The following is a 27,617-nucleotide window of genomic DNA, read 5'->3' on the forward strand; positions in this document are numbered from 1 at the left end:
GCTTGTCCTGGAGGCTGCTGCTGGTAATAATACATGTGCATTACTTCTCAAGGTTTTAAACATTTCAAGGCATGTATATGTGTAAAGGGTAGAGGATGAAGCGAGCAGCCAGAGAGTGCAGCTTCATCCACGTAACTTTCAATGAAATGCCCTTTCCTTTCTTGTCTGCCAAGAGGATATGTTCCTGCAACATCTAAGATAAGGTTATACTGACGTGAAGTTCTATTTAAATTGGCTTTGCTGTAGTTCTCCACTCCCTGCCTTGTACCTGCACTACCATCCATTTGACCCTTTGGTGAATCAATTGAAACAAAGTTTGGAAAACAATGATAAAGGAAAAAAGAAAACAAAAGTTTTCTGTTTGTTTAGTTCCCTGAACTGTCTCATCACAGAGCTGAACAGTTACCTGTCCCGGTACAGAGGAGGGAGACGACCAGGACAAGCACAGCTGGGGACAGAGGATGGGCCACATCACAGTGATGTCAGCTGTCTAGGCCAACTTACAGCAGCCTGGGACTGCACTCTGGCACCTCGGGGGACACTTGCTGTGCTCTTTTCACCTTGGAGAAGTGTCTGTAATGTAATGCTGGGGGAATGATGGCTTGTGTAGCTGTTCTCTTCTTATGCTACTGGGTTTTGATCCTTGAAGTCAGTGGTAGTGAGAAGTTTGAGTTTGCTAGAAGGTTCTGCAGTTGTACTGGGGGGCTTTTGTGTCCCAGTGTGTGGGCTAATTGGCACTAAAACCTCTCAGCCTGTGGATGTGGACCTAGGCCAGCTGTTTGGAACATAAATGGTAATTAGTTGTCTTCTAAATGTTGGCTTTATTAAGATTTACAAATAGAATACACTATCTCCACTCCACTTCTTGTAATGGGGATTCCCAAGCTAGAATACTTATTATAGATCCTAAGCAGTTCGGTAACCATCTGCCCATGGAGTGCCTGCATTACTGTTGCCCATTAACATGGTTTCAGGTCAGGAATAGAGAGACACTGATAAATCCTGGTACAGCCAGCCAGGTGAACATGATTAGAGACTGAGTCAAGAGAAACCAGTGTCTGTTCTGCCTCTTGCCTAAGCAGCATGCAAGAGTGTCTGGTGTTCAAAGTATAGCCTGAGTCAGAGGGGTCCAGCTGGGCACTAGTATCTACTATGTTTTGCTCTCTCTGGAGCAGATACGCCTCTGCTACCTCCCAGAGCATTGCAGTTTGTGGAAGGGGGTTGGGAGAGCCAGTGCAATGGTGGCCTGGAGCCCTGTGCAGCTGAGGATGCGGGGATGTCCGCTTTGCACTGCTCTTCAACAGATCAAAAGGTTCAAAGGACTTTTGGGCCCATTGGGATTCTTTAGCAAGGTATATGCGTGGAGTAGTAGGATGAGGTTACTGCGTTGTGGTATCTGAGCATGATGTTGTGATCAACGCAGGCGGAAAGGGTAAAGGAGAAAGGAATTCATTTTGCTGCCAAAACCTTTCGTGCGAGAGGTTGGATCTGGATGTGTGCCCTTTCTGGGCATATGTGCAGGTTCCTGCAATTCGTAGCTGCTACTGCTGTCACCACCGGTAGTGGCACCCAAGTAAACAAATTTGGGAACGCCATCCTGCAATAGAAACTTCAAGAGGCTATTTCTAGATGGAATTGAAGCTCCATGTGATTTAGTGGACTGTAGCCTCATTGTGAGGGTAGAAGGCAACCAAAAGGGGTTTGAACTGGAATTCTTTAGGGTATTGTTGCTAACACAGTAGTGGGCAGCTGGATTAAACTATTTTGGAGCTTTACTTCTTTTTTGATACCATACTAGCATTCTTGTTAGAGAGGCTTCATAACAAGCTGAAAAAGCTTGGCAGTTGCTAGTGCAAATCTGTATTTTTAGATGCTCTATTGATTTATTCTCCCCTAAAAAAAAATTCTGGCAAAAGGCAAGTAAACAACTTTAAAATGTATATACTAAACACAAAGATTATCACCCAGCAGGTAAGCTGGAGCAGCAGAGGCAGTGATGGGTTAGCACCTGGATTAGTGAATTTTGGAATAGTGGGGTTCAGCTTTGCAGGGAAGGGTAATACCTGCATGTAGCTAATCCTGTGACCCATCAGCTGTTCAGTAGTTCTCCAGAATGTGGAATTTGTCAGATCACCAGACAAGTGTGTGCTGCCTTTGCTGGGAATCCTGAGAATGTGAAGGACTCTCAAATTCCAGTTCTGTGTGCTCCCCCTTCCCCTCCTCCTTTAGAGGCCAGTGGAAGCAGGAAGAGGTCAGGCTTGAAATACAAAGTCAAAGAGGAATTTGTGAATATATAGCAGATAACGCCCATCACTCACTGTACTTTGCCACTCCCCCCCCGCCATTGTGGAAAGTATGATTAAAGTCAGCCGCTCCGCCCTGACTGTCTGAACCATACATAGATGCACAAATGCCAGATTCTCTTCATTCCAGGCTGCTGACTTCAAGAAGGACTTGCTCTGACAAGCTGGAAATGAGGGCTGGCAGCTTTGTCTGCAACTCAAAGGCTTTATCTCTCTTAGACACTCTTCCTAATATTTCCCACCAATACTGTTCTGCTGGTAGGAGCTGTTGTATACATAGGATGCCATCAGGCACTTACAAATAAAGCTTTACATTGTGTAACTCTCCTTAGAACAGGCAAGGAAAGCTTCATAGAGCGATTGGCATCAGGCCCACAGGAGAGCTTGCTCTCCTTGTGCTTCAGCCTCATTATTTGGGGAGTGGTAGGGTGAGTCAGCTCAGCCTTTGGCTTCTTTTGTCCCCCTACCAAGAGCTGATGTTCTTTCCTTCACAAAACTTCTACTGTCCAGCCTTCATCCCCACTCCCATACTTCCATCAGCTGATGATACATTCATCTCCAGCTTCCACAGCATATTTCTGCGGTTCATCACCTTGGCCTTTCCTTTCTGAACTCCCACCTGGGTATCCCTTTAGTTCTTCCCATGGCAAGCACAAGTTGTTTGACTTCTAGGATTGTTCTGGCTCCACCAGCAACTTCTGTTTCCCTGATCTTGCCTCCTAACATTATTGCTTCACTGCTGCTTCTGCTCGGTGAAGGATGCCAACTGTGTCTACCTGTTAAGGTTTTTTTCATGTACTTTTAAGCTATCTGCTTATGCAGTCTTTCACTTAGAATATTTATACTCCCTGACCTACCTCAATCGATTGATGAACTCAGCCTTCAATAAATGCTTTCCCCCTGGAGTGAAACCTATGTGAGAGATGTAATAATGGTTTTGGAGAGTGTCTGTGCCAGTAATTGCAAGATGGCCAAGCTCTTCTTTGGATATTGTTTTTGTTTCAAAATGAGTATTAGATTAAGTATATTTTTACATTCATAGAATATTTAGCATGTGAAATTGAGATAACTTTAAGCTTGATGCAGTAAGGCATGTACCCTGATATAAAAATTTATCATAAATCAAATTTGAGTAGTCATTATGGTTGTGACATGATTTCTGCTTAAAAGGGTATCTTCGATGTCATCATAATATTGCTTCAGATGCAGCTTGCCAGTGTTATTTTAGGTTGTGGAGGGTGTGTACATGCATATATTTTTCTAAAAACTGTAAGACCTACCGGTATCAAATGTCTGCCCAGTACTTTGCAGATTTCACAACTGGCTGTTAGTAGACAAAACTTTTTCTTGGTCTGATTTTTGAGGGAGGGCTGTTTTCACAGGGGCTGCAGCCTTGACTTATGGCCATATAACTAATCATGTTGAGCAGAAAAGGGATCCTACTAGTCTCAGCTCCAAATCCTCTCTCATGACCATGGGACTCTACTTTCTGGACATTGTGTAAAAAAGATTGGTGAAACAAAAGCTCTCATTTCCCTTATCTAGCTTAATATGTGCAAAGAGCACGCAGCTCTGCAGCAGTGAAATAAGAGAATTGGAATCAATGTTGTAGTGAAGATTTTGAACAAGAATTCTGCCTGCGTGAAGAAGTACCCATAGCATTTAATCTCTGTGTTTTATTCATCCTGGAGCAAGTGTAAGTTAAAGTGACACCTCTATAATTGATGAAGTATCTTTTTACCATTTGTTTAATTACCAGTTTCAATGTCTAGAAAGCAGTGGATCAATAATTTACAGTGATGAACTTCCCTGTGTCCCTCTGTTTTTCTTGTTCAGCCATACAAACAATAGCTCCTGAAACAAACCCTCAAGTTTTGATGCTTTTCTTTTTCTTTAGGTGATTTAAAAGAGCTTAACCTTTTTTCCTGCTGCAGGTGTACTCCAACACAACTGAAACTGATGGCAGAGCTCCCACTGACCTCAGCAAAGCAGAGTTAATCTAGGGCTTTCAGTGCCTATTGTATGAGTTCTACTCTTTTTGCAGTCTCCTTTCATTACTGGAGCTAGGGCTGTGCTCATGTTGTTGCTACAATAGCAAATGATGCTGCCCTGGCAATACCTGAGAGCTGTTAGGACAGAAAAATTAAGCAAAGGAACCAAAGCTGCTGCCTGCATTTTGTGTGTATTTCTTACATTATAGTCTTTGATAATAGGTACTGATTTTCCACGGGAGATATATTCTTGAGACTCTTGGACCCTTCTTTCTGGGAAGAGCTCTGAGTCCCTCATGACTCTGGATTTCTTACTTTCCTCAAGGGGACTTAAAGAATCTGTGCCTGTTGAATCAGAGGAAAGACAGTGTTTACTTCCTCGTGGGATGAGACTTCTGGCAGTTTTGGTGTCCTGGCTACCATGGACAGTGGGGCTTGCTCAGACAGCATCAGCACAAAACATATCCAACTTCCATGAGACCTCCAAATCCATGCACTTTTAGCAGGATGTGGCCTTATGTGGAAAGGACTCCCACCTACCACTGGTAACCTCAACGCAGAAGGATACCTTTCACTTGTTTTTTGTGCATGAGCACAACAGGGTGCTTACCCTTTCCTGTCTCTTATTCTTAGGGGTGCTGGTCCTCATCTGCTGATGAAGAGCAGAATGCTGTGGGACAGTTCATATTTCTGTTAATATCACAACTGTCACAACCAGCTGATGATACTCAAGTAACGGAGCTGTGAATTCCTTCAGGATCTCTTGTTTTAGTTGGAGGTCACAGCCCGGAAGTTTGTTTTGATATGGTAGATGTAAAGGGTCAATAGGAAGATTGCTGGGCCTGCCGGTGGCTACCTATTTTGTCTGCCTTAGTAGGACTTAAGCAGTTTTTTAACTACTCAATGCAGGATGATAAGTAAATCAGAGCGAGAGAAAGGAAGGATTTGGACCTAGCCACAGCTGTGGAATGAATGTTTCCATTCACTGCATAGGCTCATGTTTATCCAGGTGTGGAACATGCATTCCTGAGAACCACAAAGGACTAGGCTCCTTGATTATTCTTTAGTGTGTATTTTGGGGGAAAGGGGGTTGATTAAATCTGTGTCCATGATAATGCAGAAAAACTTGAAAATGATGTGAGCGGGATAGTGTAGTTCTCCTGAGTGAGCAGGGAGTTTAAACCATGTCTTGGAGATGAGGTATTCCTTGTGCTTCAAAGGGTGCTTTCTAAGTTGCAAGTCAATGATTTTTTATTTTTTTTTAACATCAATGTGATATTCCTTCTTTTACTTTGAAAAATCTTGATTTAATGTAGCTTTGATTCAATAGGAGTATCAATTTTTAGAATGTTGGAAAACACTATTCTGGATCATTTGATGAGTGCAAGGTGATGCCAGTGGATGTGGGATGTCCTTCTGAAATGATGTCTGTATTTTCCAGGTATCCGGGAATACTTTTGCCAACATGATGTCAACTCATCATTCCCCGTTTACTGTTAACTGAGGATATATCTATTTTAGGATAAAAATGTTTGCAGTTCACAAAACATTAAAGACTTTGTTCGCTGTGGGATCTTTGGGGTACCATCAGACTGGTCAGAAGGAGATTACCTCGGACAATACCCTTCATCTGGTGGCTTTTACCCTGTTTTTCAGAAGCAACAGAACAGGCAGGGTAAAGGGAAGCAGCTCAGACATAAGCCAGCTGCAGTATCATCTGCCCACGTGCTCCTGTTGGTTGCCAGGCCTCAAATCTGACACGCTGCCAGATAGCCAGTCTGCACTCTGTGTCTACTTTTCTTTCGTCTGCTTTTGGAAATGGCTTAGGCCATTTCTTTTAGCATAATCTGGAATTTTTACATCATTGGATATTCTTATTTTTGGTTCATGATCTAGTTTTACGCCAGACTGTTTTTGAAACTCTTTCCTTAAACTTTTCATAGGGGACTTAATGCCATCACAATAAATGTAAAATGCTCTTTGTTCCCTTACAAAGAAGGGTTTGAAAGTAGTTCAGTACCATATGTGTTCCTAATAGTTTTATTAGAACTTATTTATAACTTTTCACTGTCCCAGAATAACTGCCTGCCTTAGGCCAACAAAGTCAGTTTGGAACAGAGGGAAAAAAAACTGGTAGAAGTACAAATTGTGCCTGTAAACTCCACACTTATCAATCATCAAATTAAAAACTACTCCACTTGTTTGAATGCCTAAAATGTTGAATGTACCCTTTTTCTGGGCTCACAGAGCTTGGCTCCACGTGGTAGTTTGCTTACAGCATTGCTAAGTTTGCATTAAAAGAGAGTCACACCCAGAAAGAAAACAAGAACTTGTTTCTCCCAGGTATCGCCCGCTTCTGGCATCAGAATGAAATGTCGCAAGAATATTTGCAGATTGGCCTGTTGAGTTTTTTTCCTTAAGGACCCTATAGACATTACATGGAACAACCCTGTGACAGATGTCATTGTACCCTAAATTTGGGGTACAAATTAGAGGGGTACAAATTATACTGATATATACATCTTTATGCTGCTATAAATTTTCTACACTAGGGATTTTGTTACTACACTAACAGGAGCGGGGAGTAGGAGTAGTTGTTGGGGCATCACTCATGTACAAATTATTTTATTTACAAAAGGAACAATTTCAGGAAATACATTCCATATGTGATCCTCTCTCCTGTGCTTTTAAGGACAGTTTTAGCCATTTGGCCTGTATTTTTCTGACATTGGAAGCTTGAATATACTAATTTAATCTAGGTATTACCTGTGCTCAAATCTCCACATAGCAGAAAAGTTCATGGCTTTGACAGCAAACTAGGAGCTCAACAATAGCTTTATTCAGACTTTACGAAAAGGAGAAGCTTCACATTAACTGAAAGAAACAATTCCATTTTTCTGTTTTGCAGGGAGGTATTTCCTTTTTGAACTATTTTTCACAGTACCAAATGGTCTGGTTTTGGGTGTGGTTTGTTTTAATGCAAAACTGCATTGATGAAAGTTGTCAATTAAAAGAAAAAAGGAGAGCATAGGGACAGGTCAGTCAAGTTGTTTCCTTTAAAGCAGTCTGATATAGTAGATAAATCTGTTATTTGGTTTTCTGTAAAATGACATGTGTTGACACAATTAAGAATAATGTCATTTACATAGCCTTCCCTAGGTTTCAGATTTAAGCCACTAAAGAAAATAAAGCAGCTTAAACTTACTGGTTTGGTGTCAGCAGTTCTAAATGGACAATTCCTCTAGAGAAGAATTTTACGATTATCAATGGTGGCATGGGGGAAATTTGGGATCCTATCAGTATAACATTAGTAGGGATGGCCGATCTCTGCTTCCAGACTCCTAGTCTCGTACCTGCAATTCTTCTCACTTTTTAGAGCCAAGACAAATATCTTCTCCTGGATCAGCCTTTTTGAAACTGAACAAAACTTACTGACTGCATCCTTTGACTTGGCATGAAAAATAAGTAGACAACAGTGTTAGGGTCTAGGCTTAAAGTTGAGACTTCATACTGACTTAAATGCACAGGGAGCTAGTTCTCAAAACATGTTTTCCAAAACTAACTTTCAGATAGCACTGACCACAAGTCAAATATGAAACATCCTCTTGGGACAGAATTGCTGTATGCCCTGGAAAGCTTAACACACCCTTGAGTGCACACCCTTTTCTGGCCAGGTGGTATGGGGACATGGGCAGGGTATGAGCAACCATGAAGAACATACCTGAGAGCATGGTTACACTGGAGCAATCCTCTGGAACTGTGTAGGGAATTGTAAATCTCACCCGTGTCCTCATCGGGGCTGTGAAGCTCCTGATGCTGTGATGTGGAATAGTGCTTCTGCTGTCAAAACTTTGTATTACTGTCTGATCGTTAAATCTTTCATAAGGGTAGCCTAGCTTGATTTTTTTTTTTTTTTTTTTTTAAGGCTCTCAGCTGAATTTTGCTGTGGCAAAGTGACCATTTCAGCTCAAGGAGGTCTTAGCAGCTAACACACTGAAAATCTTGGCTGGGATTTGGCCTCAAGTTCCCCTAGAAGCTGTGTGTAACTGCAGGGGCTGCATTTGTAGGGAGAAGAGAGATAAGGTGTAGCAGGGCTACGGATACAAAATTATTTGTGCATTTTGTCACATATATCTATTGCTGTCAGAAAAAAGTCTAGGTGATAAACACGTCTAGGAATGTATATTGTACTCATTTCTGTGGCAGCTATGGGTCTGTGTCAGACTGTGTTCGCTCAGCAAGCTTCTCTGCTCTGGGAGGTGAAAGCTTCCGGCCTTATCCAAAGACAGAGCAGAGATTGAAAGATACCTCTGTCTGAGGATCACAGGGAAATGTTCCAGTTGTATCACTTTATCCAAACGAGGTCTTTGTGAGCATTGTTGTAGGAACTCCCTTTCATTTGTATAAGAAGGAGGAAAATCTGCCTTTAACTGGGCTTGCAGGTTTTGTGGCTGTTGAAGTGATAGCAAAAAGTGTATGTTGGAGCTACAGTTACAGCTCCAGACAGAAGTCAGTCTGACAGTTTTGCTAAGACATGCACAGCACGTTGTAGTTGCATGCAACTGCTGCTAAAACTATTGGCCTGCAAGACATTAATACATACAGTCATGTGGGAACGCTTTGAAAATTAAGTTCAATGGCTCCTTCCACAGGTGCCCAACATCTTTACAGAATGAGCAAGAGAGCTGTCCAGTTCACAAAACGCAGCAGCAAGCAGTTGTGCTCGATGGATCTCCTGCCCGGGAAGGGCAGGCAGGGGAGCTGTCAGCCTTCCTTCTGCGTTAGCACTGGCCACGTCATGCTTTAGGATGCGGCTGTGTCTGTTCCTGCCCTTTCCGTATCAGAGATGTGCTCAGCCTCGCTTTGCAGGTGCTATTTTGTAGGTTTTAAAGCCTGTTCTTTTTCCTCCCATGAAGAAAAGCAAGGGCATGATAGAAAAAGGACAGAGCAGTTCTAATTTGTACATTTAGTTTTCTATTTTGGGCTGTGGGAGAGGCCCCTCTCTGCTCAGGAGAGAAGAGTCACAGGTTAAGTGCTGCCCGTCTCTATGGAGAGGAACCTTAGGCCTTCCTGAAGTGTACTGATGTGTGAAGAGTTGCTCTGCCAGTTGTATCCCTTCTCGGTCCTCTTGTATGTTCTTCTTTTCCAGACTGCAAACAGTTTAGTGCTGATCTGGCCTTATATAGTAATTTCCTATTATTAGAAACATTTCCTTGGGATCTTTGCTCAGGGAGTAGCACAGGGAAATCCTGTTTCCTTCATCTAACATGCAGGCAAAGCACCAGTGCTCACTCTTTCCTTATCTAGTGTCGGTAGAACAAGAAGTTTTTGTTATGATATGCTTTCCAGTCTTAATCCCTTTCTAGCACTAAGCCTCTTTTGAGAAATGCAGAAAAAGAAATTTGAAGGAATAGGAACTGTCAGCCACCAATGTGAGCTGTGAAGTGTTGGCTGCAGCCTGTAAGTTCTGCCTGTTCTTTCTCTGCCATCTTTTTCTCTCTCGGGTTTAGTCATCCAAAGGCTTAGGAAAACAAATTCTCTTTTTTGTGTTGGCTTGTGTGAAAAATAGTGTGACAGGATATTTCACCTGGGTCTGCTAGGGTATGGATAGAAAGCTAATGGCTGTGTTAAAAAAGAGGAACAATTACATATTAAGGAGGGATAAGTTTTTGTTTAGCGTGCAACAAGAGCATGTTTTTAAAGGAGAGATTGGTCACTGAAAGCACAGAGATATGTGCAGGCTTTGAACACTTAATTTTTCCTGTGAAAACATTTTTTCCCCTTAAAAGGAAGATGTAGGTCTGGCCACTGGGAGTGACTGTTTAGAAAGTCAGTTGGGAGGAATGTGCATCAGCTGGGCTGAGTCAGGCTGTTTGTATTAACAGCTCCCTCAAAACGGCTCCTCTTCTTCTTGCCACAGACTCTGCAGGGGACCTGCTTAAAATGATTGTATCAAAGTAAGGGCAAAGCAATCAAATTGAATTAATTGTTGTTTTTAAACTCTTTGCTATTGAAGTTAGTTCAACAATTACTGTTGGATTCAGAATGGGTCGAGTGTGTTTGTAAAATCAGCTGAAGAGGCGGCTGTCTTGCAGCCCAGTAAAACACCCAACAGAGCCGTAACTCAGGGCAGCGCGAGTGGGACGCAGCGAGGGTAGCCACGTGCATGAGACAAACTGGCAACGTATTAAGGGCATCTGGTAATGATAAAGTGGGACTTTGTTCTGATGGTCACTGTCAAAGCCAGTCATCCATTTCTGTTTCATTGGTTCAGCAGAGAGCAACAACAAGGAAAATTTATCTTAATTTGTTAGATTAACCCAGTTACAGTTTTCACTCACGTCATAGACCCAGAATTATTGTATGTGTGCAGAAGCCATAACTAAATACGAGTGCTGTGTATGTGCTTTTTAACCTGCTGTTTCTCAAATGCGTCTAGCATCAGAGGTGTCAAAATAGTAAATAGCACTTACAGAGAAAGTGAGTCCAAGGAGAGGTGTGCATCTCCTTCTTCATTTTTTGTAATATTCCATTTTTTTTTGTAATATTATTGTTTATTTGTGAAGAACTGAGCTTGGGAAGAAGAGATGTTTAGTGTTCTCACTGTTGAACCTTTCTTGAAACAAACAAAACCAGTATTGACAGTTTTAGGCATTACAAAGCATAAATTAGAATCCAAAATAGTAATTTAAATACTCTTTGTCTTCTGGTTTTTGAACCCTTTTGGCCACACCTATCATGTTTTTAAGCTTTTGTCTATAATTGTGCAGACACCTTCACAGAGAATTGGAGAATTTGGAGAACTGGTGATGTCATGAAGTTTGCAGTAAAGTTAAGGAACTTTACCATCTTGAGACACCTTTTGAGTGAGTAGAATGGGCTTTTGATTTAACCTTTAGAGGTCTCAGTCTCATAACTGACCAGCAATGTTGTGTCTCCAGTGACCAGTGCCCTATGTGCAGTTTCTCTTCCTAACTACTTGTTTGGGGGACGGCTGGCTACTCTCTGCATGGGGAAAGAGGAGATGCATTAATACAAACAAAAAGAAGGTAGAAACCAGACAATTCTTAGCAGAGCTGATGGTATGGGGAAGAGGTTCTGCCTTATCAAACCTGTTACAATATTTAGTATTGGTTCTTTGGCAGGATGTTGATTTATCCAGTTATCGTGCAGTCAGATGTTCATCCTCTGCTGGAACAGGGCTTTTTTCCTAAGCAATGGGCAAAATGTTGTTCAGTTTCTGCTATAGGGTGTCTTAGGAATGCGAGGCATTTTAATCAGTTTTAAATCAGTATAGTTTGGGCAGCAGAACACGTGTGATAGGTTAAAGAAATTTCTATTTTTATTTAAGATGTTCCTCTGACCTGCAAGAGGAAGGACTCTCAAATTCCTGGCCTGTTTAGGGTGGTTTGTTTCCCATGGTATCTTTGCCAAGTGCTTTCTAATTATGGAATGTGTGTTATTCTGTAGTTCTTTTGCAAGGCAGAAATAATGAATATTATAAAAATCCAGGGGAAAAAAAAAAGATATGCATTGATAGATGACCTTGACAGCTTTTGCTTTTGGAATAACGTAGATGTGATCCACGTTGATTTTTTTGAATAGCGTAAGCCCAAGCCAGCGCCTCTTACCTCCAGATTTATATTGTGCAGTGGAATCCGCAAAGCAGAGGGGAAGACTGATTTGCTGATGCCAGTTTTATGGGGCCAAACTCCTTTTTTTTTTCAGTAGAGCCACTGCTTGCGGGTGTAGCTTATCAAGTCACGCACTGCTCTGTGAGCCTGTCGGAGCAGGGCTGACAGGAAAGGTTTCCAGTCCCCTTGCTTTGAATGTGAAATTGTATGCAGGGAATCAGCTGCTTATCAGCAACAAGCAGAGCAATCCCAGTGCTCTAATCCAGGGTTTACGTGAGTCACTTCTGACTGGTGAGTCCTGGAAAACTTGATTCATACCTCTGCCTGTAGTTGCCTGTAGTAGTGATACAGACCTAGCCAGCCATCCTCAGCAGAAATCACAGACAAGGGCTGGGCTCTGTTGCTGGAAAGGAAGAGCCTGGTTTTATCACCTTAATAGCTTGGGATCAAGATCTTTTAAATCAAAATTATGTTGGTTATCTCTGCTTTCCAGTTATTGTTTTCCCCTCCCAATTTAGGCTAACTCACAGGCAGGAGTGTTTTCCTTGCCAACAAGAGCTGGGCAGTAGTTTGGCTACAGAAAAAAACCCAACATTTTGAGTAAAGGTCTTCATAGTGAATAAATAAATAAAAGGTTTCTCCTGCATAAAAAAGCCAAGGGAAATATGTAAGAATGTACTTCCGAATATTGGGTTCTTGTATATTCACCTCTTATGTGGCATTTTCAATGATGAGATGTGTTCTGAGAAGTGTTAGGAGGTGTAAACTAGGGGAAAGGTGGAGTTGTTAATATGAAGATAACTCTGTGCCAATACATAACTTAAAATTATAACATGAATTTTATTGACTTTGTGTGTTGTTTGGCTACAACTAGGCTGATTTGAGGAATGTTGATGGAGAACTGACATTCTCTTCCTGAAGAATCAGAGCCACCAGGCTACAGTTCTAATTATACTTGGAAAACTCCTGGCTCAGGGCTTCGTGTTGTGATTTAGTAATGGCTAATGTGGCTCAGTTCATGAACTGTAGCTTATATTACCTTTGATCTTACCTGTACTCCTGTGCTGAGCAGGGCTTTGGAGTGTTGTCTGTTTCTTTCAATGCTCTGACATAAACCAATGCTAAACACATCTCTGAAATATGTCCTGAGGCTGCCTCCGTTAAAAATTCACCTAACTCCTCAGTTGGTTGACAATAAGAAGTGAATAAAAATCATGCCAAATAGAGTTGTGCAGGAATTGAGAGGTACTACGAATAATTTTTTCAAAATGGAATCTAATGAGGGCGGAAGAGCTGGTGGCACCACCACTCTCTTCAGAACGGTTACCCAGACTTTATCACAAATCCTTGCGACCGTTGGCACTGTCTTCCTGTGGCAAATGATGCCCACCACAGCGCAGGATCTCTGGGATCAATGCCTTGGGGCAGAGCTAATTAGAGGGGAGTGCTGCACCAAACCACTGACAACATCTGCTATGTTGGTTTTAAATAGCCTCCTGTCTGAGTAGTGGCCATGCATGGCCTTGGTTTACTTTACTTGCTTCACTTTAAAGCTTTTTACCTTTTTTACTTTAAATCTTTTTACTTTGAAGCTTGACTTTACCCTTTCTGTAATAGAATTTGAAAAGTATGCATTTTGATAAGAAACCCACCACCACCACCAAACCCTCTTTAAGCAGAGCTGACTCCAGATAGTGCCAGTCATGAAATATCAGCAGTTGAGCTTGGGAATGATTTCATGGGTCTGTGTGTTCAATGGTTAGAAAATCTGCCTGTTGGTGCTGCAACATTTGGGTGACTGCCACAAGGGACCGCTTTAAATGGATTCCAACAACTGAGATATTTGTAATGTTGGTTCTGGACAGATAGGTAGAGTAGGGCTTACTCAGTGGTGCTGTATGCTGCCTGGGGTCCTGCAAGCATATCTGATCTGAGACTAATACACCTAAAGGCCAAAGAGCCTTTTGGAGAAAGGGAATTGGTTTATTTCTACTTTTGTCTTTATCCTATAATCAGGAAAAAAGCCTTCCGTGCTTAGAAAAGGAAAGTGAAAATAAGATAAAATAAATAATATCCTCCAAAAGGATCTTATGATGACAAAAGGGTATTATTCAGTTTGCCACCTCTGTTCACCTGCTTACGGTAGTGAACTGGTGATGATAGCTGACATTGTGTGATAGTGACTTCAGTGTGATAACGTGAATTTCAGAAGTATTTGAGCAGATGCAAGAGAGAGCCTGCAGTAGTCTCTTTTCAGAAGACCATGCACAGCAGGAAAGACTATATTCCCATTAATTTTGATAAGCTTCCTGTGGAAAATTAGGTGGTGTTTGGATCAGGCTCATGTTTGCTCAGGGCAGATGTGGCTGCATGCCTTTAGAGCAAATGACCTCTGAAAATTCAGCTGATGAGTTTGTAGTGTTAGACTAAGTTTGAGACCTTCCTGACTGCAGGTGAAAGCTGGGTGCTTCGCCTTGTGTGCGTGTGCAGGACCTTGTATGTTGTGGATAAACCTGCATTTATTTTGTAGCCATTTGCCATGTTCTTGGCTAATTGTAAAGTCCCCCTCGGAGAGGGGTCTGTTAGGAGAGTGGTATAAAGGAGAAATGGATGGCAATGTGCTTTGTCATTATCTCTGTTGGGAGACTTGCTGACAGACACCTATCTTCTTCGTTAGCTGCTACAAGTCAGATCAAATGACTGACTAATGTTTTTAGTCACTTGATGCTTGGAAATGGAGGGTAAGGGCAGGAGGTACCTCCTTCAGGGGCCTGCCTCCAGTGCAGCTGCCAGATAGCAGCTTTGTGTGCTCCTATGAACTACTTGTCACCTGAAATACCTGAAGGGTACTGTACTTGGATTGGGCCCTCTGCCAGGGCAGTGTGCTATCTGTAACAGAGCTAAAGCTTTATTTGCTATACCGGTAATTTATTTTAGGATGGATGCATAGCTTAGACCGTTGAGGACCAAAATAATTAATAGAATCATAGAATAATTTAGGTTGGGAGGGACCTGTGGAGATCTCTGGTCCAACCCCACATCAGAGCAGGGACAATTTAGATCAGGTTGTTCAGGCATTGTCTGCTTGAGTCTTAAATATCTCCAAGGATGGAGTTTCACAACTTCTTGGCCCCTGTTCCAGTATTTGACAGCACTCATTGTGAAAAAAATTTCCTAATATCTCACTGGAATTTCCCTTTTTCCAGCTTGTGTCTATTTGCATTTCTCGTCCTTTCATTTTTCCACCTAATGCTAGCAAAGGCTGCATACACATTTTGATTTTGGTCAGAATGCCCTTAACTCTGGGTGGTGGTGGTGGTTTTCTACACTCTTGGTCTAGCTGTGGCCATTAAGTTTTTTGTGTGGGACCAAACCCTTACGGCCTCAGAGACAGCTAAACGTGCTACTTCTGTTTGCAAGGCCTGGAGAACTAAGGGCAACAGTGGCTTGACTGTGTCCTACAAGGAAGGGTCTTGCTTGGTAGTGCAGGTTACTTTGTGATATGGACCTCAGAGACCTCCAGATAGAGTGGGTGTTTTGAGGGTGGATGTCTCAAAATGTTTCTGGAATAAATGCTGAGCCAATATGCTAAGTCCCTGCAAGGGCAGACAAGGCAAACTACGTCTTACCCCGGAGTCTTTGTGGTCATTTGATTTGTTGAGAGCGCGATTACAAGTGTAATTGTACGCCCAGGAGATTTTGCTGTGGTTGGGGGTGAGTTGGAAGTGGGTTCAGTATCACCTCTGCTGCTGTTTCAGTGCAAAAACTTGCCGTAATGGAGCATATCGCTTCCTGTCCTGTTTGCTGTGGTTTTGCACGTTGGGCTCTGCACCAGGTTTTCCAGTGCCTGTGATTACTTTTCTTTCCGTTTCTCCTTGTCACCGGGCAGCGGGGACTCCGCAGGCAGGCTGCAGGCAGAGGACAGCTGACTTCTCTTGGGCTGCCTCTCATGATCTCTGCACGTCGTCTCTCTTTGGCAGGGGAGGAGAGTTCCTCTCCCTCTCCTTGGAAAACGCCCTCTCCAGGATGCTCCAGTAGGAGCTGGTGGGAGGGAGGGAGTTGTGACTGCACCGAAAATGTCATGAAAAAAAAAAAAAAGCAACTGACAGAAGAGAGAACTTGTCCTCAGATTCCTGCTTTTTGCAGCAGCGTAAACTAAGTCTCCGCAAGTGCTGCGGGAGCTCGCAGGAGGCAGAAATGAAGTTCAGAGGCGCGGTAAGATTTATTCAACTGTTTTGGTCGTTTTGCAGCTTTCAGATGTGTATCTAGTCCGAGAAGAAGGGAGATTTTTAAGATTTTCTTTGGGAAAGTGAAATGCTTCAGCCTGCTTTGCGAAAGACCCTTTCCTTGCAAAGTTAGGTGAAAGGGTTGAAATAGGATTAAAAAAACCGGGAGATCCATGTTTTGAGAAGGAAGCCAAGGTGGGAATTGAGAAAGTGGGAACAGAGGGGGAAAGCCGTGTGCTGCGTTAGGACAGAAGAAAGGGTGGAGCTTTTGCTTGGGTGGAAGGGGCATGAGGATGTAAATGTACTGTCCTGGTGCTGGGCTCTGCTTGTGTCCTTCCCAGGGACATGGGCTTCTTTCACTGTGACTACCACCCATGGGGACAGCAGGAAATACCTGCTTAAGGACTCATTGCCACTCAGTTCCTCCAGGGTGTATTTAGTTTAGCAAAACTTTGTCCGTGTTTTTGTGGCAACCAGAAAGCCTGGGTCTGCGTACTGCTTTCCGGACAACCACTGGGAGCTTAGAAAAATGAATATGTGGCAAAAGATTGAGAAGACTAGGATTGTTACCTGGAAAAAGAGATGAGTGAGAGGGGAGGGGAAAAAATAATATATACAGTAGCGCCACAGAGAAGGCAGATCGTGAGCTCCCTTTTTCTGTGTTATAACACAGGAAGAGGGACATTCAGTTACGTTAAAAGTTACCAGAGATGCAAAGATTATTTTCATACAATACATAATTGGGCCATGGAATTCACTGACATTGGAAGATGTTGAGGTCAAGAACAAGGGAATGTTATAAAAAAGAGCGTATGTGGGCTTTTGTCTGGATAAGAATGTTCAAGGCTTTAATTGGTAAACTTACCAAATTTAGGAAGACAAGGATTGAAAACGTCATGTCTGTAGATTTAAGCATTCTGACTGTTGAAGAAGACTTAACATGGGACAGGACTATCCCAAACCTGCTCAGTCTAGAGATCCTTGCATGTTTTCCCCAAATAGGCTAGTGCTGACCAGTGTCTGAGAAAGGGTCTTAGTGATGAAGGGAAGCACAGAGCTTCTGGAGGACCTGCCTTGTTCCTCCCTGCAGCAGCACATTTGAAGGCGGAGATGATCGTGCTCGAGAGACTTGTGCTTGGATTTCTGTTGGCATGGAGGATGGTGGAGCCAGCAAACCTCTGTACAGCAGTGGATACAGAGAAAGGATTTGAGATGTGATACGTGAAAGTGTGACAAGCAGTGCTGTTGTCTAGGGTGGTGCTTGATATTCTCCGAGACAATATGTGGGTGTGGAAGTGCCCTTCACATGCCCTGGGAATGCACTGGAGTGCTTGTTCTGTTTGGAAAGTTTTACTATCGGTGAAAGACATAATGGTCTGAAATGGTTGTGTGGGGTGTGTGGAATCCAGTGAAGGTGGGAACATCTGGCGTGGGGAAGGCTAGAGTGCTGCAAGGGTAAGACTGTGAGACCCGTGCTATTGGTACTGACAGATGAAAGGATGCGTAGGAATCCAGAGGGGAATACAACAGCAGTTATCAAAGAGCAGTGAACAGAGGTGCAGGGTCAGCACCCCATTGCTACAAGCTGGAAGAACAAGTGCATGCCATGATTCTTACCTGTAGGCCAGTGTTTGAGTTTCTGCTCCCCTCACCTGTTCAGTCTGATCTGGAAGTGAATTGCAAAACTTACTTGGGAGGGCAGTGATGTGATTTTTTTTTTTGCTTTTTATGCTATCCATTTGTCTTCTGGAGCTACTGTGGGATGCACAGGCCTGTGACCTGAGGTCAGAGGTAGTACTGCTATGCGTACTGTGATCAGCAACATCCTCTAACTAGCAACAGCTTGTATCATCTGTTCAAGAGCAAAAATGTCAGCTCCCTAAATATAGAAATTCAGCATATTTACTTTTTCAGCCTTGGTGATCTTTCTGGTTTGCCTAGTTCTTTTTTCTTACTGCTGTTTTATCTTTAGCTTGTTGATTGAAATATCAGCATCCCCTCTTAGGGGTAAAAGTTTTTCCTCTCCTTCAAACCAGGTCTTATAATTGCCTTTTTCTTTTCATTGCTAATTGCTTCTCTTTTTTCCTAACTTACTTCCTCCCACCCCCAAAAAACCAAAACCAAACAAAAAACCTAAAGTTTAGAAAATATAATTATGTTATAAACATTGAAAAAAAATATATTACCTGCTTGCCATGCAAACCTCCATGGTTTTCTTTGGTTTATGGTCCATCATAATTTGCATTTCTAATTTACATTTGAGCTCCTTAGATGAATTCTTACTATTCTAAATGTTGCGAATGTCAAATGTCATTGATTAATATATCAAGTCATAATTAATTGCAGCAACATCCGCACCCTGCATTATTGTTTTTCAAAAGATTAAATTTTTGCTTTCACAGTTCTAACTCCCCACGACCTACGTGCATTTAATAGATACTTAAAATAATGCACGCAGTGTGATACATTTCTCACATTTCCCATTCTGCTTTGCATTTTAGGGGGTAGGAGATTAAATGGTTCTGTCGTTTGGAGAGTGAGGGAGGCAGAACTTTAACTTCTAGGCAATTTGCTAGTGGGAACATAGGAAATCTTTGTGAAAGCGGAATAAGCTTGCTTACCCTGTATTTCTGATTAGTCTATGTTTTAATGTATTCTAGTTTGTCCCTACTTAAAATATGGAAGACTTCAAAATAAATTGTTTACAGAAATTAGTGGAGGCGGCAGCAATTCTTTCTCCTTAATATAATTTTTTGAATAGTGTATAGTTAAAACTATATTCAACATGTGTTTTGGGATCAGGAGGGAAGCATCAGAGAGGGAGAACCAGATTCTGAGCATGGGCAAGTGCTCCCTGACTCCAGACATTCCTTTGTTGGCTATGTATTGCTCTAAAAGAAGCAAGAATAAAAACTGATTCTGCTATAAATGGGCCTTGAGTGGCAGCTGCTGACACGGTAACTTTTTTCACAAGTTGAAGTTGTTCCCTTAACTCTACTACTCTGTGTCATCAGAGTTGTTATCTGGTTTTGATCCAGTTTGATCTGACAGTTCTGATTTTTCTCAAGTCGTCTGCTCAGAACAGCTTACCACCTTGTGGGACACACTGCACTCTTCATTGGGCTTATATAATTCAAAGCAAAATAAAACATTTTATTTTGTTACTACATTTTTTTCCTTAAACAAGTCCAATATATGAGATTTGGGTCATATAAATTATTGTCTGAGCTCAGACGGCTTCAGGAAGCGCAGCTAGATCTATATGGTTGGTTGCAGAGGATTTTTACATGAGATAGGGAGCTGCCTCTCGGGGAGCCCTCTTCCCAACCCAGCTCTTGACTAACAGTTTTCTGTGTCCAAACTGTGCAGCTAACTTTGTGTGGCAAAAGGGAGGAGGATCCTGAGCGGCTGCACTTCAGTCGGTCAGGGATTTGCTGGCAGTTGGCAAGTGCTTGACTAAGATCCCTTGGTCCAGGTCCACCTCAGTTGTTTTCATTATTGCTTTCTCCGTGTAAAAGGAAAGAAGAGCTATCCCGTTCTGCACCTCAGGAACTGAGGCCTGGATAAAACAGTTAATTTTTGTCTGCTTTGCTGTCTAGCCCGTGCCGTGTCCAAACCCTTTCCCAGGGTGTAGAGTGGAGTAGAAATCAGAGGATTTTTTTTTTTCTTTTTTTTCCTTCCTGCAGCTTTGGCATAGCAGTAAAGAATGTCATGTCATGCTATCCAGGAGACAAATGTGTTTTAACTGCCACCTCCCCACAAGAAGTTCGCTCTTGGTTCAGACTTCTTATTGTCTTCCAGAATCTAATCTGAATTTCCCTTCCCACTCACATTTGGTTCTTGCCTGTTCTTCCGTTCCTGGCTTTGTAACTATTTCTGGAACCCACAGATCAATCATCTTTCACTTGATACCAAGATAAAGATGCCTGCCTCTTTCCATACGGCACCCGCTTCCTGTGGTCGTTGTAGTGCAAGTCTCCTGGTCTGCTGAATGGATACTAGATAATTAGTAAAAATGTATGTTTTAATATTTTCCTCTGGCAATGCATTTTTAGATGTTGAAGCAGAAATCTTGTTTACATCATGTGACTTTTCTTTCTAAATCAGCTGATTATAAACCTTCCCTGCTCCATATAAGACCATTCACTTTGAGAGCTCCAGGTCTTTTCGCAGACATCACTCTTGGATGCTCCAGGAAGGAGTGAGAGTTGCCTGAGCTGCCAGGTTCTGCCTGTTCTCTCAGTGGTCAGCAGCACTTGTGTGTCTGGAATTGCTGTGCCAACACTGACCATCCAGGTACCCCTTTGGGAAAATCAAGACTGGGAAATTTTGGTGTAAAAGATTCCTTCCTACACATGTTGGACTACTGAGTATTGCACTGGGGGGGGGAGGTTTTTGCTCAGTTCACATCAGCCCTGAACTCCTGTGCTTGTGGCAGTTGCCCTCCATCTTCCACCACAAAAGAAAATTTCCCTGATGTGCTCTGACTGACTCAAATACTTTGGCTTTTGTTGTGCAGAGCAAAAGGTCCTGTGATTCATTTTGAGGTGTATTAGATCTCCAAGTCCTAAGCAGAGGAAAGTCTTTGTCATACTTTGGCATTTAGCATAGTTTAAAAGAAAAATACTTGCTTACACCTTCACAGTACCATGTCAGAAACTTACAGTTTGGTTTAGGAAACTCTTTGGTATAGTTTTGAGTGCTTTTGTACTCCCAGGAGCTGGTTGTGAAGGGTATTTTCTGGTCTTGTTGACTCTTGTATGAATACTAAGAAAGGCCGGAACCTCAGCCAACGTAAACCTGGCTCTGCAGGCTACATTCAGCAGCACCAATTTACACCAGCTGAGAGTCTTTCCCAAAATTTAATCACACGGAAGAAAAAGGCATGTGGAAGTAGTACTGTTTTGGTAATTGCACTGGCTTGGTCCCCACCATTCAGGAGTGACGGCTTTTCCTTTCCTGGCAGTGAGCCACTGTTGTGCTAACGGCTCTGGAGAAGAGATTAAAAGCAAGGAGTGGGTTAAAATAGTGTGGGAATGAGTCCCTTGGAACTGTACCTCCGGGTGGGTTTGAGAAACACAGTGGCAAAAGTCAGCTTGTTCTCTCTCAAGCAGGAGTGACCATTGGGACAGTGGTTTTAGTATGGGATGAAAGGCCAGTTTGAGAGAAGGCACAGGCACTCCTAAGCCCACAGGCACTGAGATCAGATGGAGATTGCAGAAATTTTTGCAATTCTCTGTTTGCAGCCATGCTGGGTGTGGCATTAGCATGTATATCCTACAAAGGTTGCAATCCTTAGCCTGTTCCTCATTTTGATTCCTATAGGCAGGGTGAAGTTGCGCATGGCTGAGCTAACCTAACTACCTGTTACTGTCAAAAGGGCACCTGTGCTCCCTTTCCTCCTTGTCCTGCGTCTGACACCCATGGTAAGGTGATTCAGGCAGAAAAATACCAGCTTCTTTTTTCCTGGTCATTGTTTTGCCAGTTTAGCGAGTTGCATTGGTTCAGCTCAGAGACAGGTAATTGTGTTAATGTGTGCCAGGGAGGCAAAGTCCAAAGGAGGGGATGTGTTCTGGTTTGGTGGTGGTGAGCCCTTAGACTGCACCTAACTTGCCTCTTAGGTGGTAGTTTCACAAACACTTAAAAACGGCAGAAACCAGCCCTGCTGCTGAATTGCTTGTTCCTACCTGTCACTGCTGCGGTTCTCAATCCTGTGTCACTGTATCTGTCGGCCATTGCGAGTGATTATGTGTGGAACCAGTGTGGGAAAATGACCTGGATTAAAATAAAAAATAAAACCTGAGTGAGTTTTAATCCGTGTCAGATTTCCAGTCTAGCTTATTATACAAGAACTAGAGCCAGCGCAAGCCAAAGGGTGCAGCTGCACAGAGGGCAGGTGGGACGGTCCTTTGGCCTGTGTTCTCTCCGTCAGAACAGCTCGTCTACTGCTGTACTCTCTTAGCAGCTACAAGGAAAACTGATTTTCACAAGGAAGGGTCTAATCAGACCCCCACAGCCTTTATTCTTCTAATTATCTGGAATACATACTTCCTGCCACAGGGCTTTGTCTAAGCTGATCTCTTGCATAGCACAGAGCAGAGGATGTTGTAAATGAACTGTACGTCAGCTGGAGGCACTTTGGCAGAGATAAATCTATCCACTGCAAAGACACTAAGGGAGCCAGAACTGTCCATAGGCAAACTGCTTTAATGGTTAATTAGCTTCACTGTAACATATTTAATCCCCCAGACTGGGTTTTCCAGCATTAATTTACAGCCACCAGATTTGATGTCTGCCTGCTAACATAAAATAACTAACATTTTAGTTAATTTATTCAGTGCCTTAGAATCACACTCATCATTCAGTAGGAACACATGGTCATCACTGTGATTATTTTTTCTAAATAGTGTCTTCTTTCCCTGCTTTCTTCCTTCTGCATTGCTGTTCTGTTTCCATTTTGCAAAAAGGATTTATTTTCACCACCATTTACGTTGCATCTGTTGAAGTTACTGGCAGTCAAATAGTTAATGTTGACATTTTAAGTTGATGGTAGACTTGGACGATAAAGCAAATGAGCAGTTGCTGGCACAGAGAGGCACATATTGCTGAGCTGTGGTTTATGACTGACGTTTATATTTGCATTGAATTTAGGCTTGGGAGGATACAACACTGTGATTAAAATTTACATTGTGGAGAATCTGACTGCAGTCATGTCGACTAGGTAACCTGGTCGCATTTAATTATTGCTGAAAAGTTGCATTTAGTTTTGAGGCTTTTTTAGACTGACTGAAAATTTCAGGTAGTTATTTTGTTCTCACGGAGAGAAGTTGGAGTTGAATGAGAAGAAAAAAGCGTGGAGGAAACTGAAAGCTACTCAGCCTTAAATGCCTGTCCCAGAGGAGGCGGCTGAAGTGCAATTTTCTGTGTTGTAAGTAGGATAGATTGCTTCTTCCTTAGGCTGGATGTGTACAGCTGGGATCAGTTTGTTCCGAGCTGGAGGGAGTGGCTGATGAAAGAGCTGCTGAAACTGCTAAGTGACGTTTTCTGTGAAAGTCTTTAGGATTATATAAACTTGGATTAACTGTGTGAGGATGGAAGCTTCTCCTCAGTCATTTTTGAGGCAGCTGTGTTCGTAAACTTACCCACTTGAAAACCATTTATTTTCTTTTGGTTTTTCCTTTGTTCCCATTCCCTTGTCCAAACCTGCTCCAGGATTGCACTGCTCTGATAGAAGGGTTCTACTTTCTCAGCAGAGTTTATTTGTATGTGATTTATCTCTATTTCTTTTGCCAGTGCTGTCCTTTATCTCACCACCTTTCTTCTCCAGGGCTTATCCCTTTTCTCTTCACCTTGGCACAGAGGGTGGAAGGCGGCAACAAAGCACTTTGCTGAAGGTGTGGAGGAATTGGCTTGGAAAGTTTTGGGCATTTAAAAAAAGATTAATTATGACAAAGTATCTGCAGAATTCCTCTCAACCTGAATCTTTCAAAGCTCAGAAATCAGGCCTTCCAGACCGTGAGACTAATTGGAAAAAATAAAAAAGGGAAATTAAAATGATGTTTCTTTTGTGGTGTTTGAGCCATTAGAGTAGATCTGGAGTTGAGATTTCCTAGTAGCAAGTTGTAGGAACTAATTTTTCTTTCTGAAAGCTGCTGGTTTTGTGCACTGGGCTTTTGGGAAGAAAGCCAATTATAACTTGCAGAAATAGGCAAAACTGCATTTATAAATGATTGTTAAGTCTCAACAACTGCAGGCTGAGGGAATTTGCACCCTTTTGGGCCCAAACTTACAGTTCAGTGGGTCTTGCTTTTATTACTACTCAACAAAAGGTAAATTTTCTTCTGACAAAGATTGGTTTTATTTTTTTTTCCCTGCACGCCATCAGTCCCTGTGCTCTGACCACTATTATATCTTGAGAAGGAACAGAAAGGAACTACCTGACAACGTGAGTCAGCAAAAAACCATCTACATCATTGTGCAGGGTTTTGGGGCTGGATGACAGCGTTGAGGCAGGCATCTGGCATTCCCGGTTTGTAACACTAATACAGGAGAGGGTGCCTGGGTATTGCTGTTAGTGTGTGAGCCTGTTTAGGAACAAGCACCAGTGGTGTTTGTGCCATTGATGGCAACGTCGCAGAATTTAACAACAGATTCTCTGAAATGCATTAGTGCTTTAGGGAAATGATTTAGGAGAAGAGTGCTTGCGGTGAGGAGTTTGCAAGGTAAGAAGAATTTAAGAATATGATAAGGAAATGCAGACAGATGTGAGGCAAATTGTTTAATACGTTGTATCTCCTGTCTCTCATCTTCTGTGCCTCATACATTGTCTGTCACATCTGATTGCCTTTAGTAGAACTTTTCCCTGCACGTAGCGACTGAGTGACTTGGTGCACATTTCCTCTCCCTGTTGTAGTATGTGAGGCTGAGTGAAATAAGTCAGCAGACCTGTGTTTTCCAAAGATGGTTGTATCTGAGCCACATCACATTGAAAATGTAACCTTTAAAAGAAGGTCAGGGAATAGAAGTTGCTTGATGCATGGGATAGATGTTAGTGTCACAGTAAATTCAGTGGCATGGGATGCAGAAATACTCATTTCTCATTAGTTCTGAATTTTCCCATTGGGTATCTTGCTAAAGCTTTTAAATTGGTCAGTGCTGTGAAGCTGTTTGCTCATGACATGAATCATCATTAGTCATAAAAGATTCCTTACCTCGAAATGACTTCCTGCTATGAAATGAGAGAGAAAAGTAGAGTGGACATAGTTCAGTCTCACTCCTGCTAAAGGATGCCTGGGAAAGGAAATCCAAGTTTTATTCTCTTTATGAAATGCATGTTTGACTGACCGATTCCTTTAAAGTGATTGGAAGTTTAGTAATAACTTTTCCCTAATGCTTGCTTGTCTTCTATCAAAGCAATTAGTATAAACCAATTGATAAATTGATACATTGACTAGTGTTTCCAACAGTAGCAGAGTTATTCTAATATCCTCTCCTGTTTATAGGTTGTCCATGGGTAATTGTAGTTAATCGTTGTTGTGGACTCGGTGAGCTCTGTACAAAGCCACAGTTATCCCAACCTTCCTCTGCTTTTGATTGCAGGGAGCAGGGACTAACGGTATTCGGCTGACCATGGAGAGCGCTCTGACGGCCCGTGACCGTGTGGGGGTGCAGGATTTTGTCCTGCTTGAGAACTTCACCAGTGAAGCAGCATTTATTGAAAATCTGCGTAAGCGCTTCAAGGAGAATCTGATCTATGTGAGTAGCAGAGTGATGGATGCCAAAGTGTTCATCAGTGAATTTGAGTGTTTGCTGCAGAAGATGTACCATAGCTTTGCTCTGCAGTTGGATTTGGAGATGGTGGTATCAGCTTTAATAGGCCATGGTTGTTTGTGTCAGAACTAGTCTGGGATACTGTCACGTTAAGAGACATAGGGACTCAGTGCAGTGCTCCAGTTGAGGTCTGCTGGCATTTATAGCTCTTGCCAGCACTGAAATCCAACTCACACCCCATTCTTCCATTTCATGAATTTGTTCTGCGGTGGGCTTTCAGCAGCCCCAGGCTTGAACTTGGTCCTAAATGCTATATCAGAAATAATCTGGTATTCTTGCTTGTTAGAAGCACTGAAACCGTTTGCAGGTGCCAAGATAGCATGTCTAGCGTAACTCCCGCAATGTCATTCTCACTGCACTATGAGGTTGCTTCTTCAGCACCCTTGGCCTCTTTGGAAGCGCTCAGCAGCATCCCCAAGTGCACAGCCACAGGCAGCCCTTGTCAACAACATATGGCCTTCAGAGCAGTCTGGGCTCTCGGAGAATCTGCTGCCAGACCTTCTGTAACCTCTCTACTTTGTGTTCTCTTTTTCAGACATACATTGGCTCAGTTCTGGTGTCTGTTAATCCGTACAAGGAACTGGAAATCTACAGCAAGCAGAACATGGAGCGATACCGTGGTGTCAGCTTCTATGAAGTTTCTCCTCACCTGTGAGTGGCCTGTGGGTAAACAGTGCAGTTTGTGCCCTTCCCACACAGGCGTGTGCAATAATGACATGTGAAAACAAGCAAATAGAACTCTTCCTTGTCCCAGATACGACACTACAAGTCATAGGGATATAAAGGATCCTTTGGAGGGTGTGGTGTACAGCTCTTTCTATTCCTGTTCATCTCTCCAAAGAGGATGAGTTGCCTTTGCAAGAGCGGTATTTGGAAAGGGAGTTGGTTCCTTCCTGGCTGGAGGAACAGAGCTGCTTATCCAGCCCTGGCAGGACAGGAGTTCATTGTTCCAGGGTTACTTGGGGTCTGCGTGGCCGGGCTGTGAGTTTCCCCTGCTGCTGCATTGCTCATTCAGCACAGGGCTAACTAGGGGAAAGAGTGTATCTGTATGTATGGTGGTTTCTTTCCTACCTCTGCTGTTACTGCCTGACCAATATTTATCTGGTATTTCCCTCGTTGCTAAGATACCGTCAGCCTGTTGGAGCAAGGAATGTATTTATTTACGTGGTCTGGCTGGGTGAGCATTCCCGATTTCCCATTTTAAAAAAAAAAAGTTTGAGGTTTAAAGTTATTTTTAAAAGCATTTGAATTTTTGTGTCAGACTGAAAGAGAAAGATGACTGAGAGCTGAGGACATTTGGCTCCAAGATGTTTTCTTTCAGGACCAAGGGCCAAATTTGGAGCACCTCTTGGAGGTTTTTTTGTGCTGGTGGGTTGGTTTTTTTTTTGTTTTGTTCTGTTTTTAAAGAGGTCTTGGAAGAGTAAATGATATTATTTTTGAGTGAACTATTTGGATTGTTTCTTATTCCTGGCACATAGCCCAGGAGAGTAAGCAAAACAGAATGCGCTGCAAGCACAGAGAAGGAGAGAAACACCATTATTTGGGAAAGACTGAACACTGTATTTGTTATGATAAAAATGTGGGGGTTTTATAGTGTTTCACCTTCTTGTGTGGACTTATATGGGGCATGATTAAACCTGAAAAACGTCCTCAGTTATCCCCTTGATCTAGATGTGTCAATACATCGTGCCTGTGTGCAGGTGCCCCAAATAAGAGATCTGCCCCAAGAAAGTAACTGGCTGGTGGCTTATATCAGTATTAGGCAGTTCCTGGTGAAGCACCTGAGAGGTGCAGAGGTAGCAGCTCTGCCGCAGATGTCCAGCTTCACCCCCAGCCTTAACTCTGCTGTCAGCTCTTGCAAATTGTTGTTGGTTACCCTCAGTCCTGCTTTCCAGGCAGAGACCTGGCCTGGGTGCAGCCACTTTGGCCTCTGATCAGGGCGCTCTTAAGGGCTTCTTTGTCCTTCAGTGAGAATTTTGTGATTCTCTGGAAAATCATTGGGACTGTGGCTACCTTTTTGTGTGTGCGTGAGTACGGGACTGAGCGTGATGGCGATGCTGATGTATAACATGGAGCGCTAAGCAGCTCTGCTTTACTTCCTGGATGTGCTACACATAGTGACTTAAATCATAA

General features: G+C 42.7%; 1 protein-coding gene across 5 annotated transcripts in view; it reads left to right on the forward strand.

Moving 5' to 3' along the window:
* The window catches only part of MYO1C (myosin IC), a 55,462-nt gene that overhangs the window by 9,142 nt on the left and 18,703 nt on the right, over positions 1-27,617 (forward strand). Inside the window, exons 1-4 of one of the 5 annotated variants that reach the window (XM_010302298.2) lie at positions 16,002-16,143; positions 24,040-24,099; positions 25,254-25,409; positions 26,020-26,135. In XM_010302298.2, the coding sequence (XP_010300600.1) occupies positions 16,126-16,143; positions 24,040-24,099; positions 25,254-25,409; positions 26,020-26,135 (350 nt within the window). In that variant the 5' untranslated portion in view covers positions 16,002-16,125. Of the gene's footprint in view, positions 1-15,844; positions 16,144-24,039; positions 24,100-25,253; positions 25,410-26,019; positions 26,147-27,617 lie in introns of those variants that run through there. The other 4 variants (XM_075771294.1, XM_075771296.1, XM_075771295.1 and 1 more) reach the window with 4 other exon arrangements.

The sequence above is a fragment of the Balearica regulorum genome, chromosome 19, assembly GCF_011004875.1.
Source record: "Balearica regulorum gibbericeps isolate bBalReg1 chromosome 19, bBalReg1.pri, whole genome shotgun sequence".
Lineage (NCBI taxonomy): Eukaryota > Metazoa > Chordata > Aves > Gruiformes > Gruidae > Balearica > Balearica regulorum.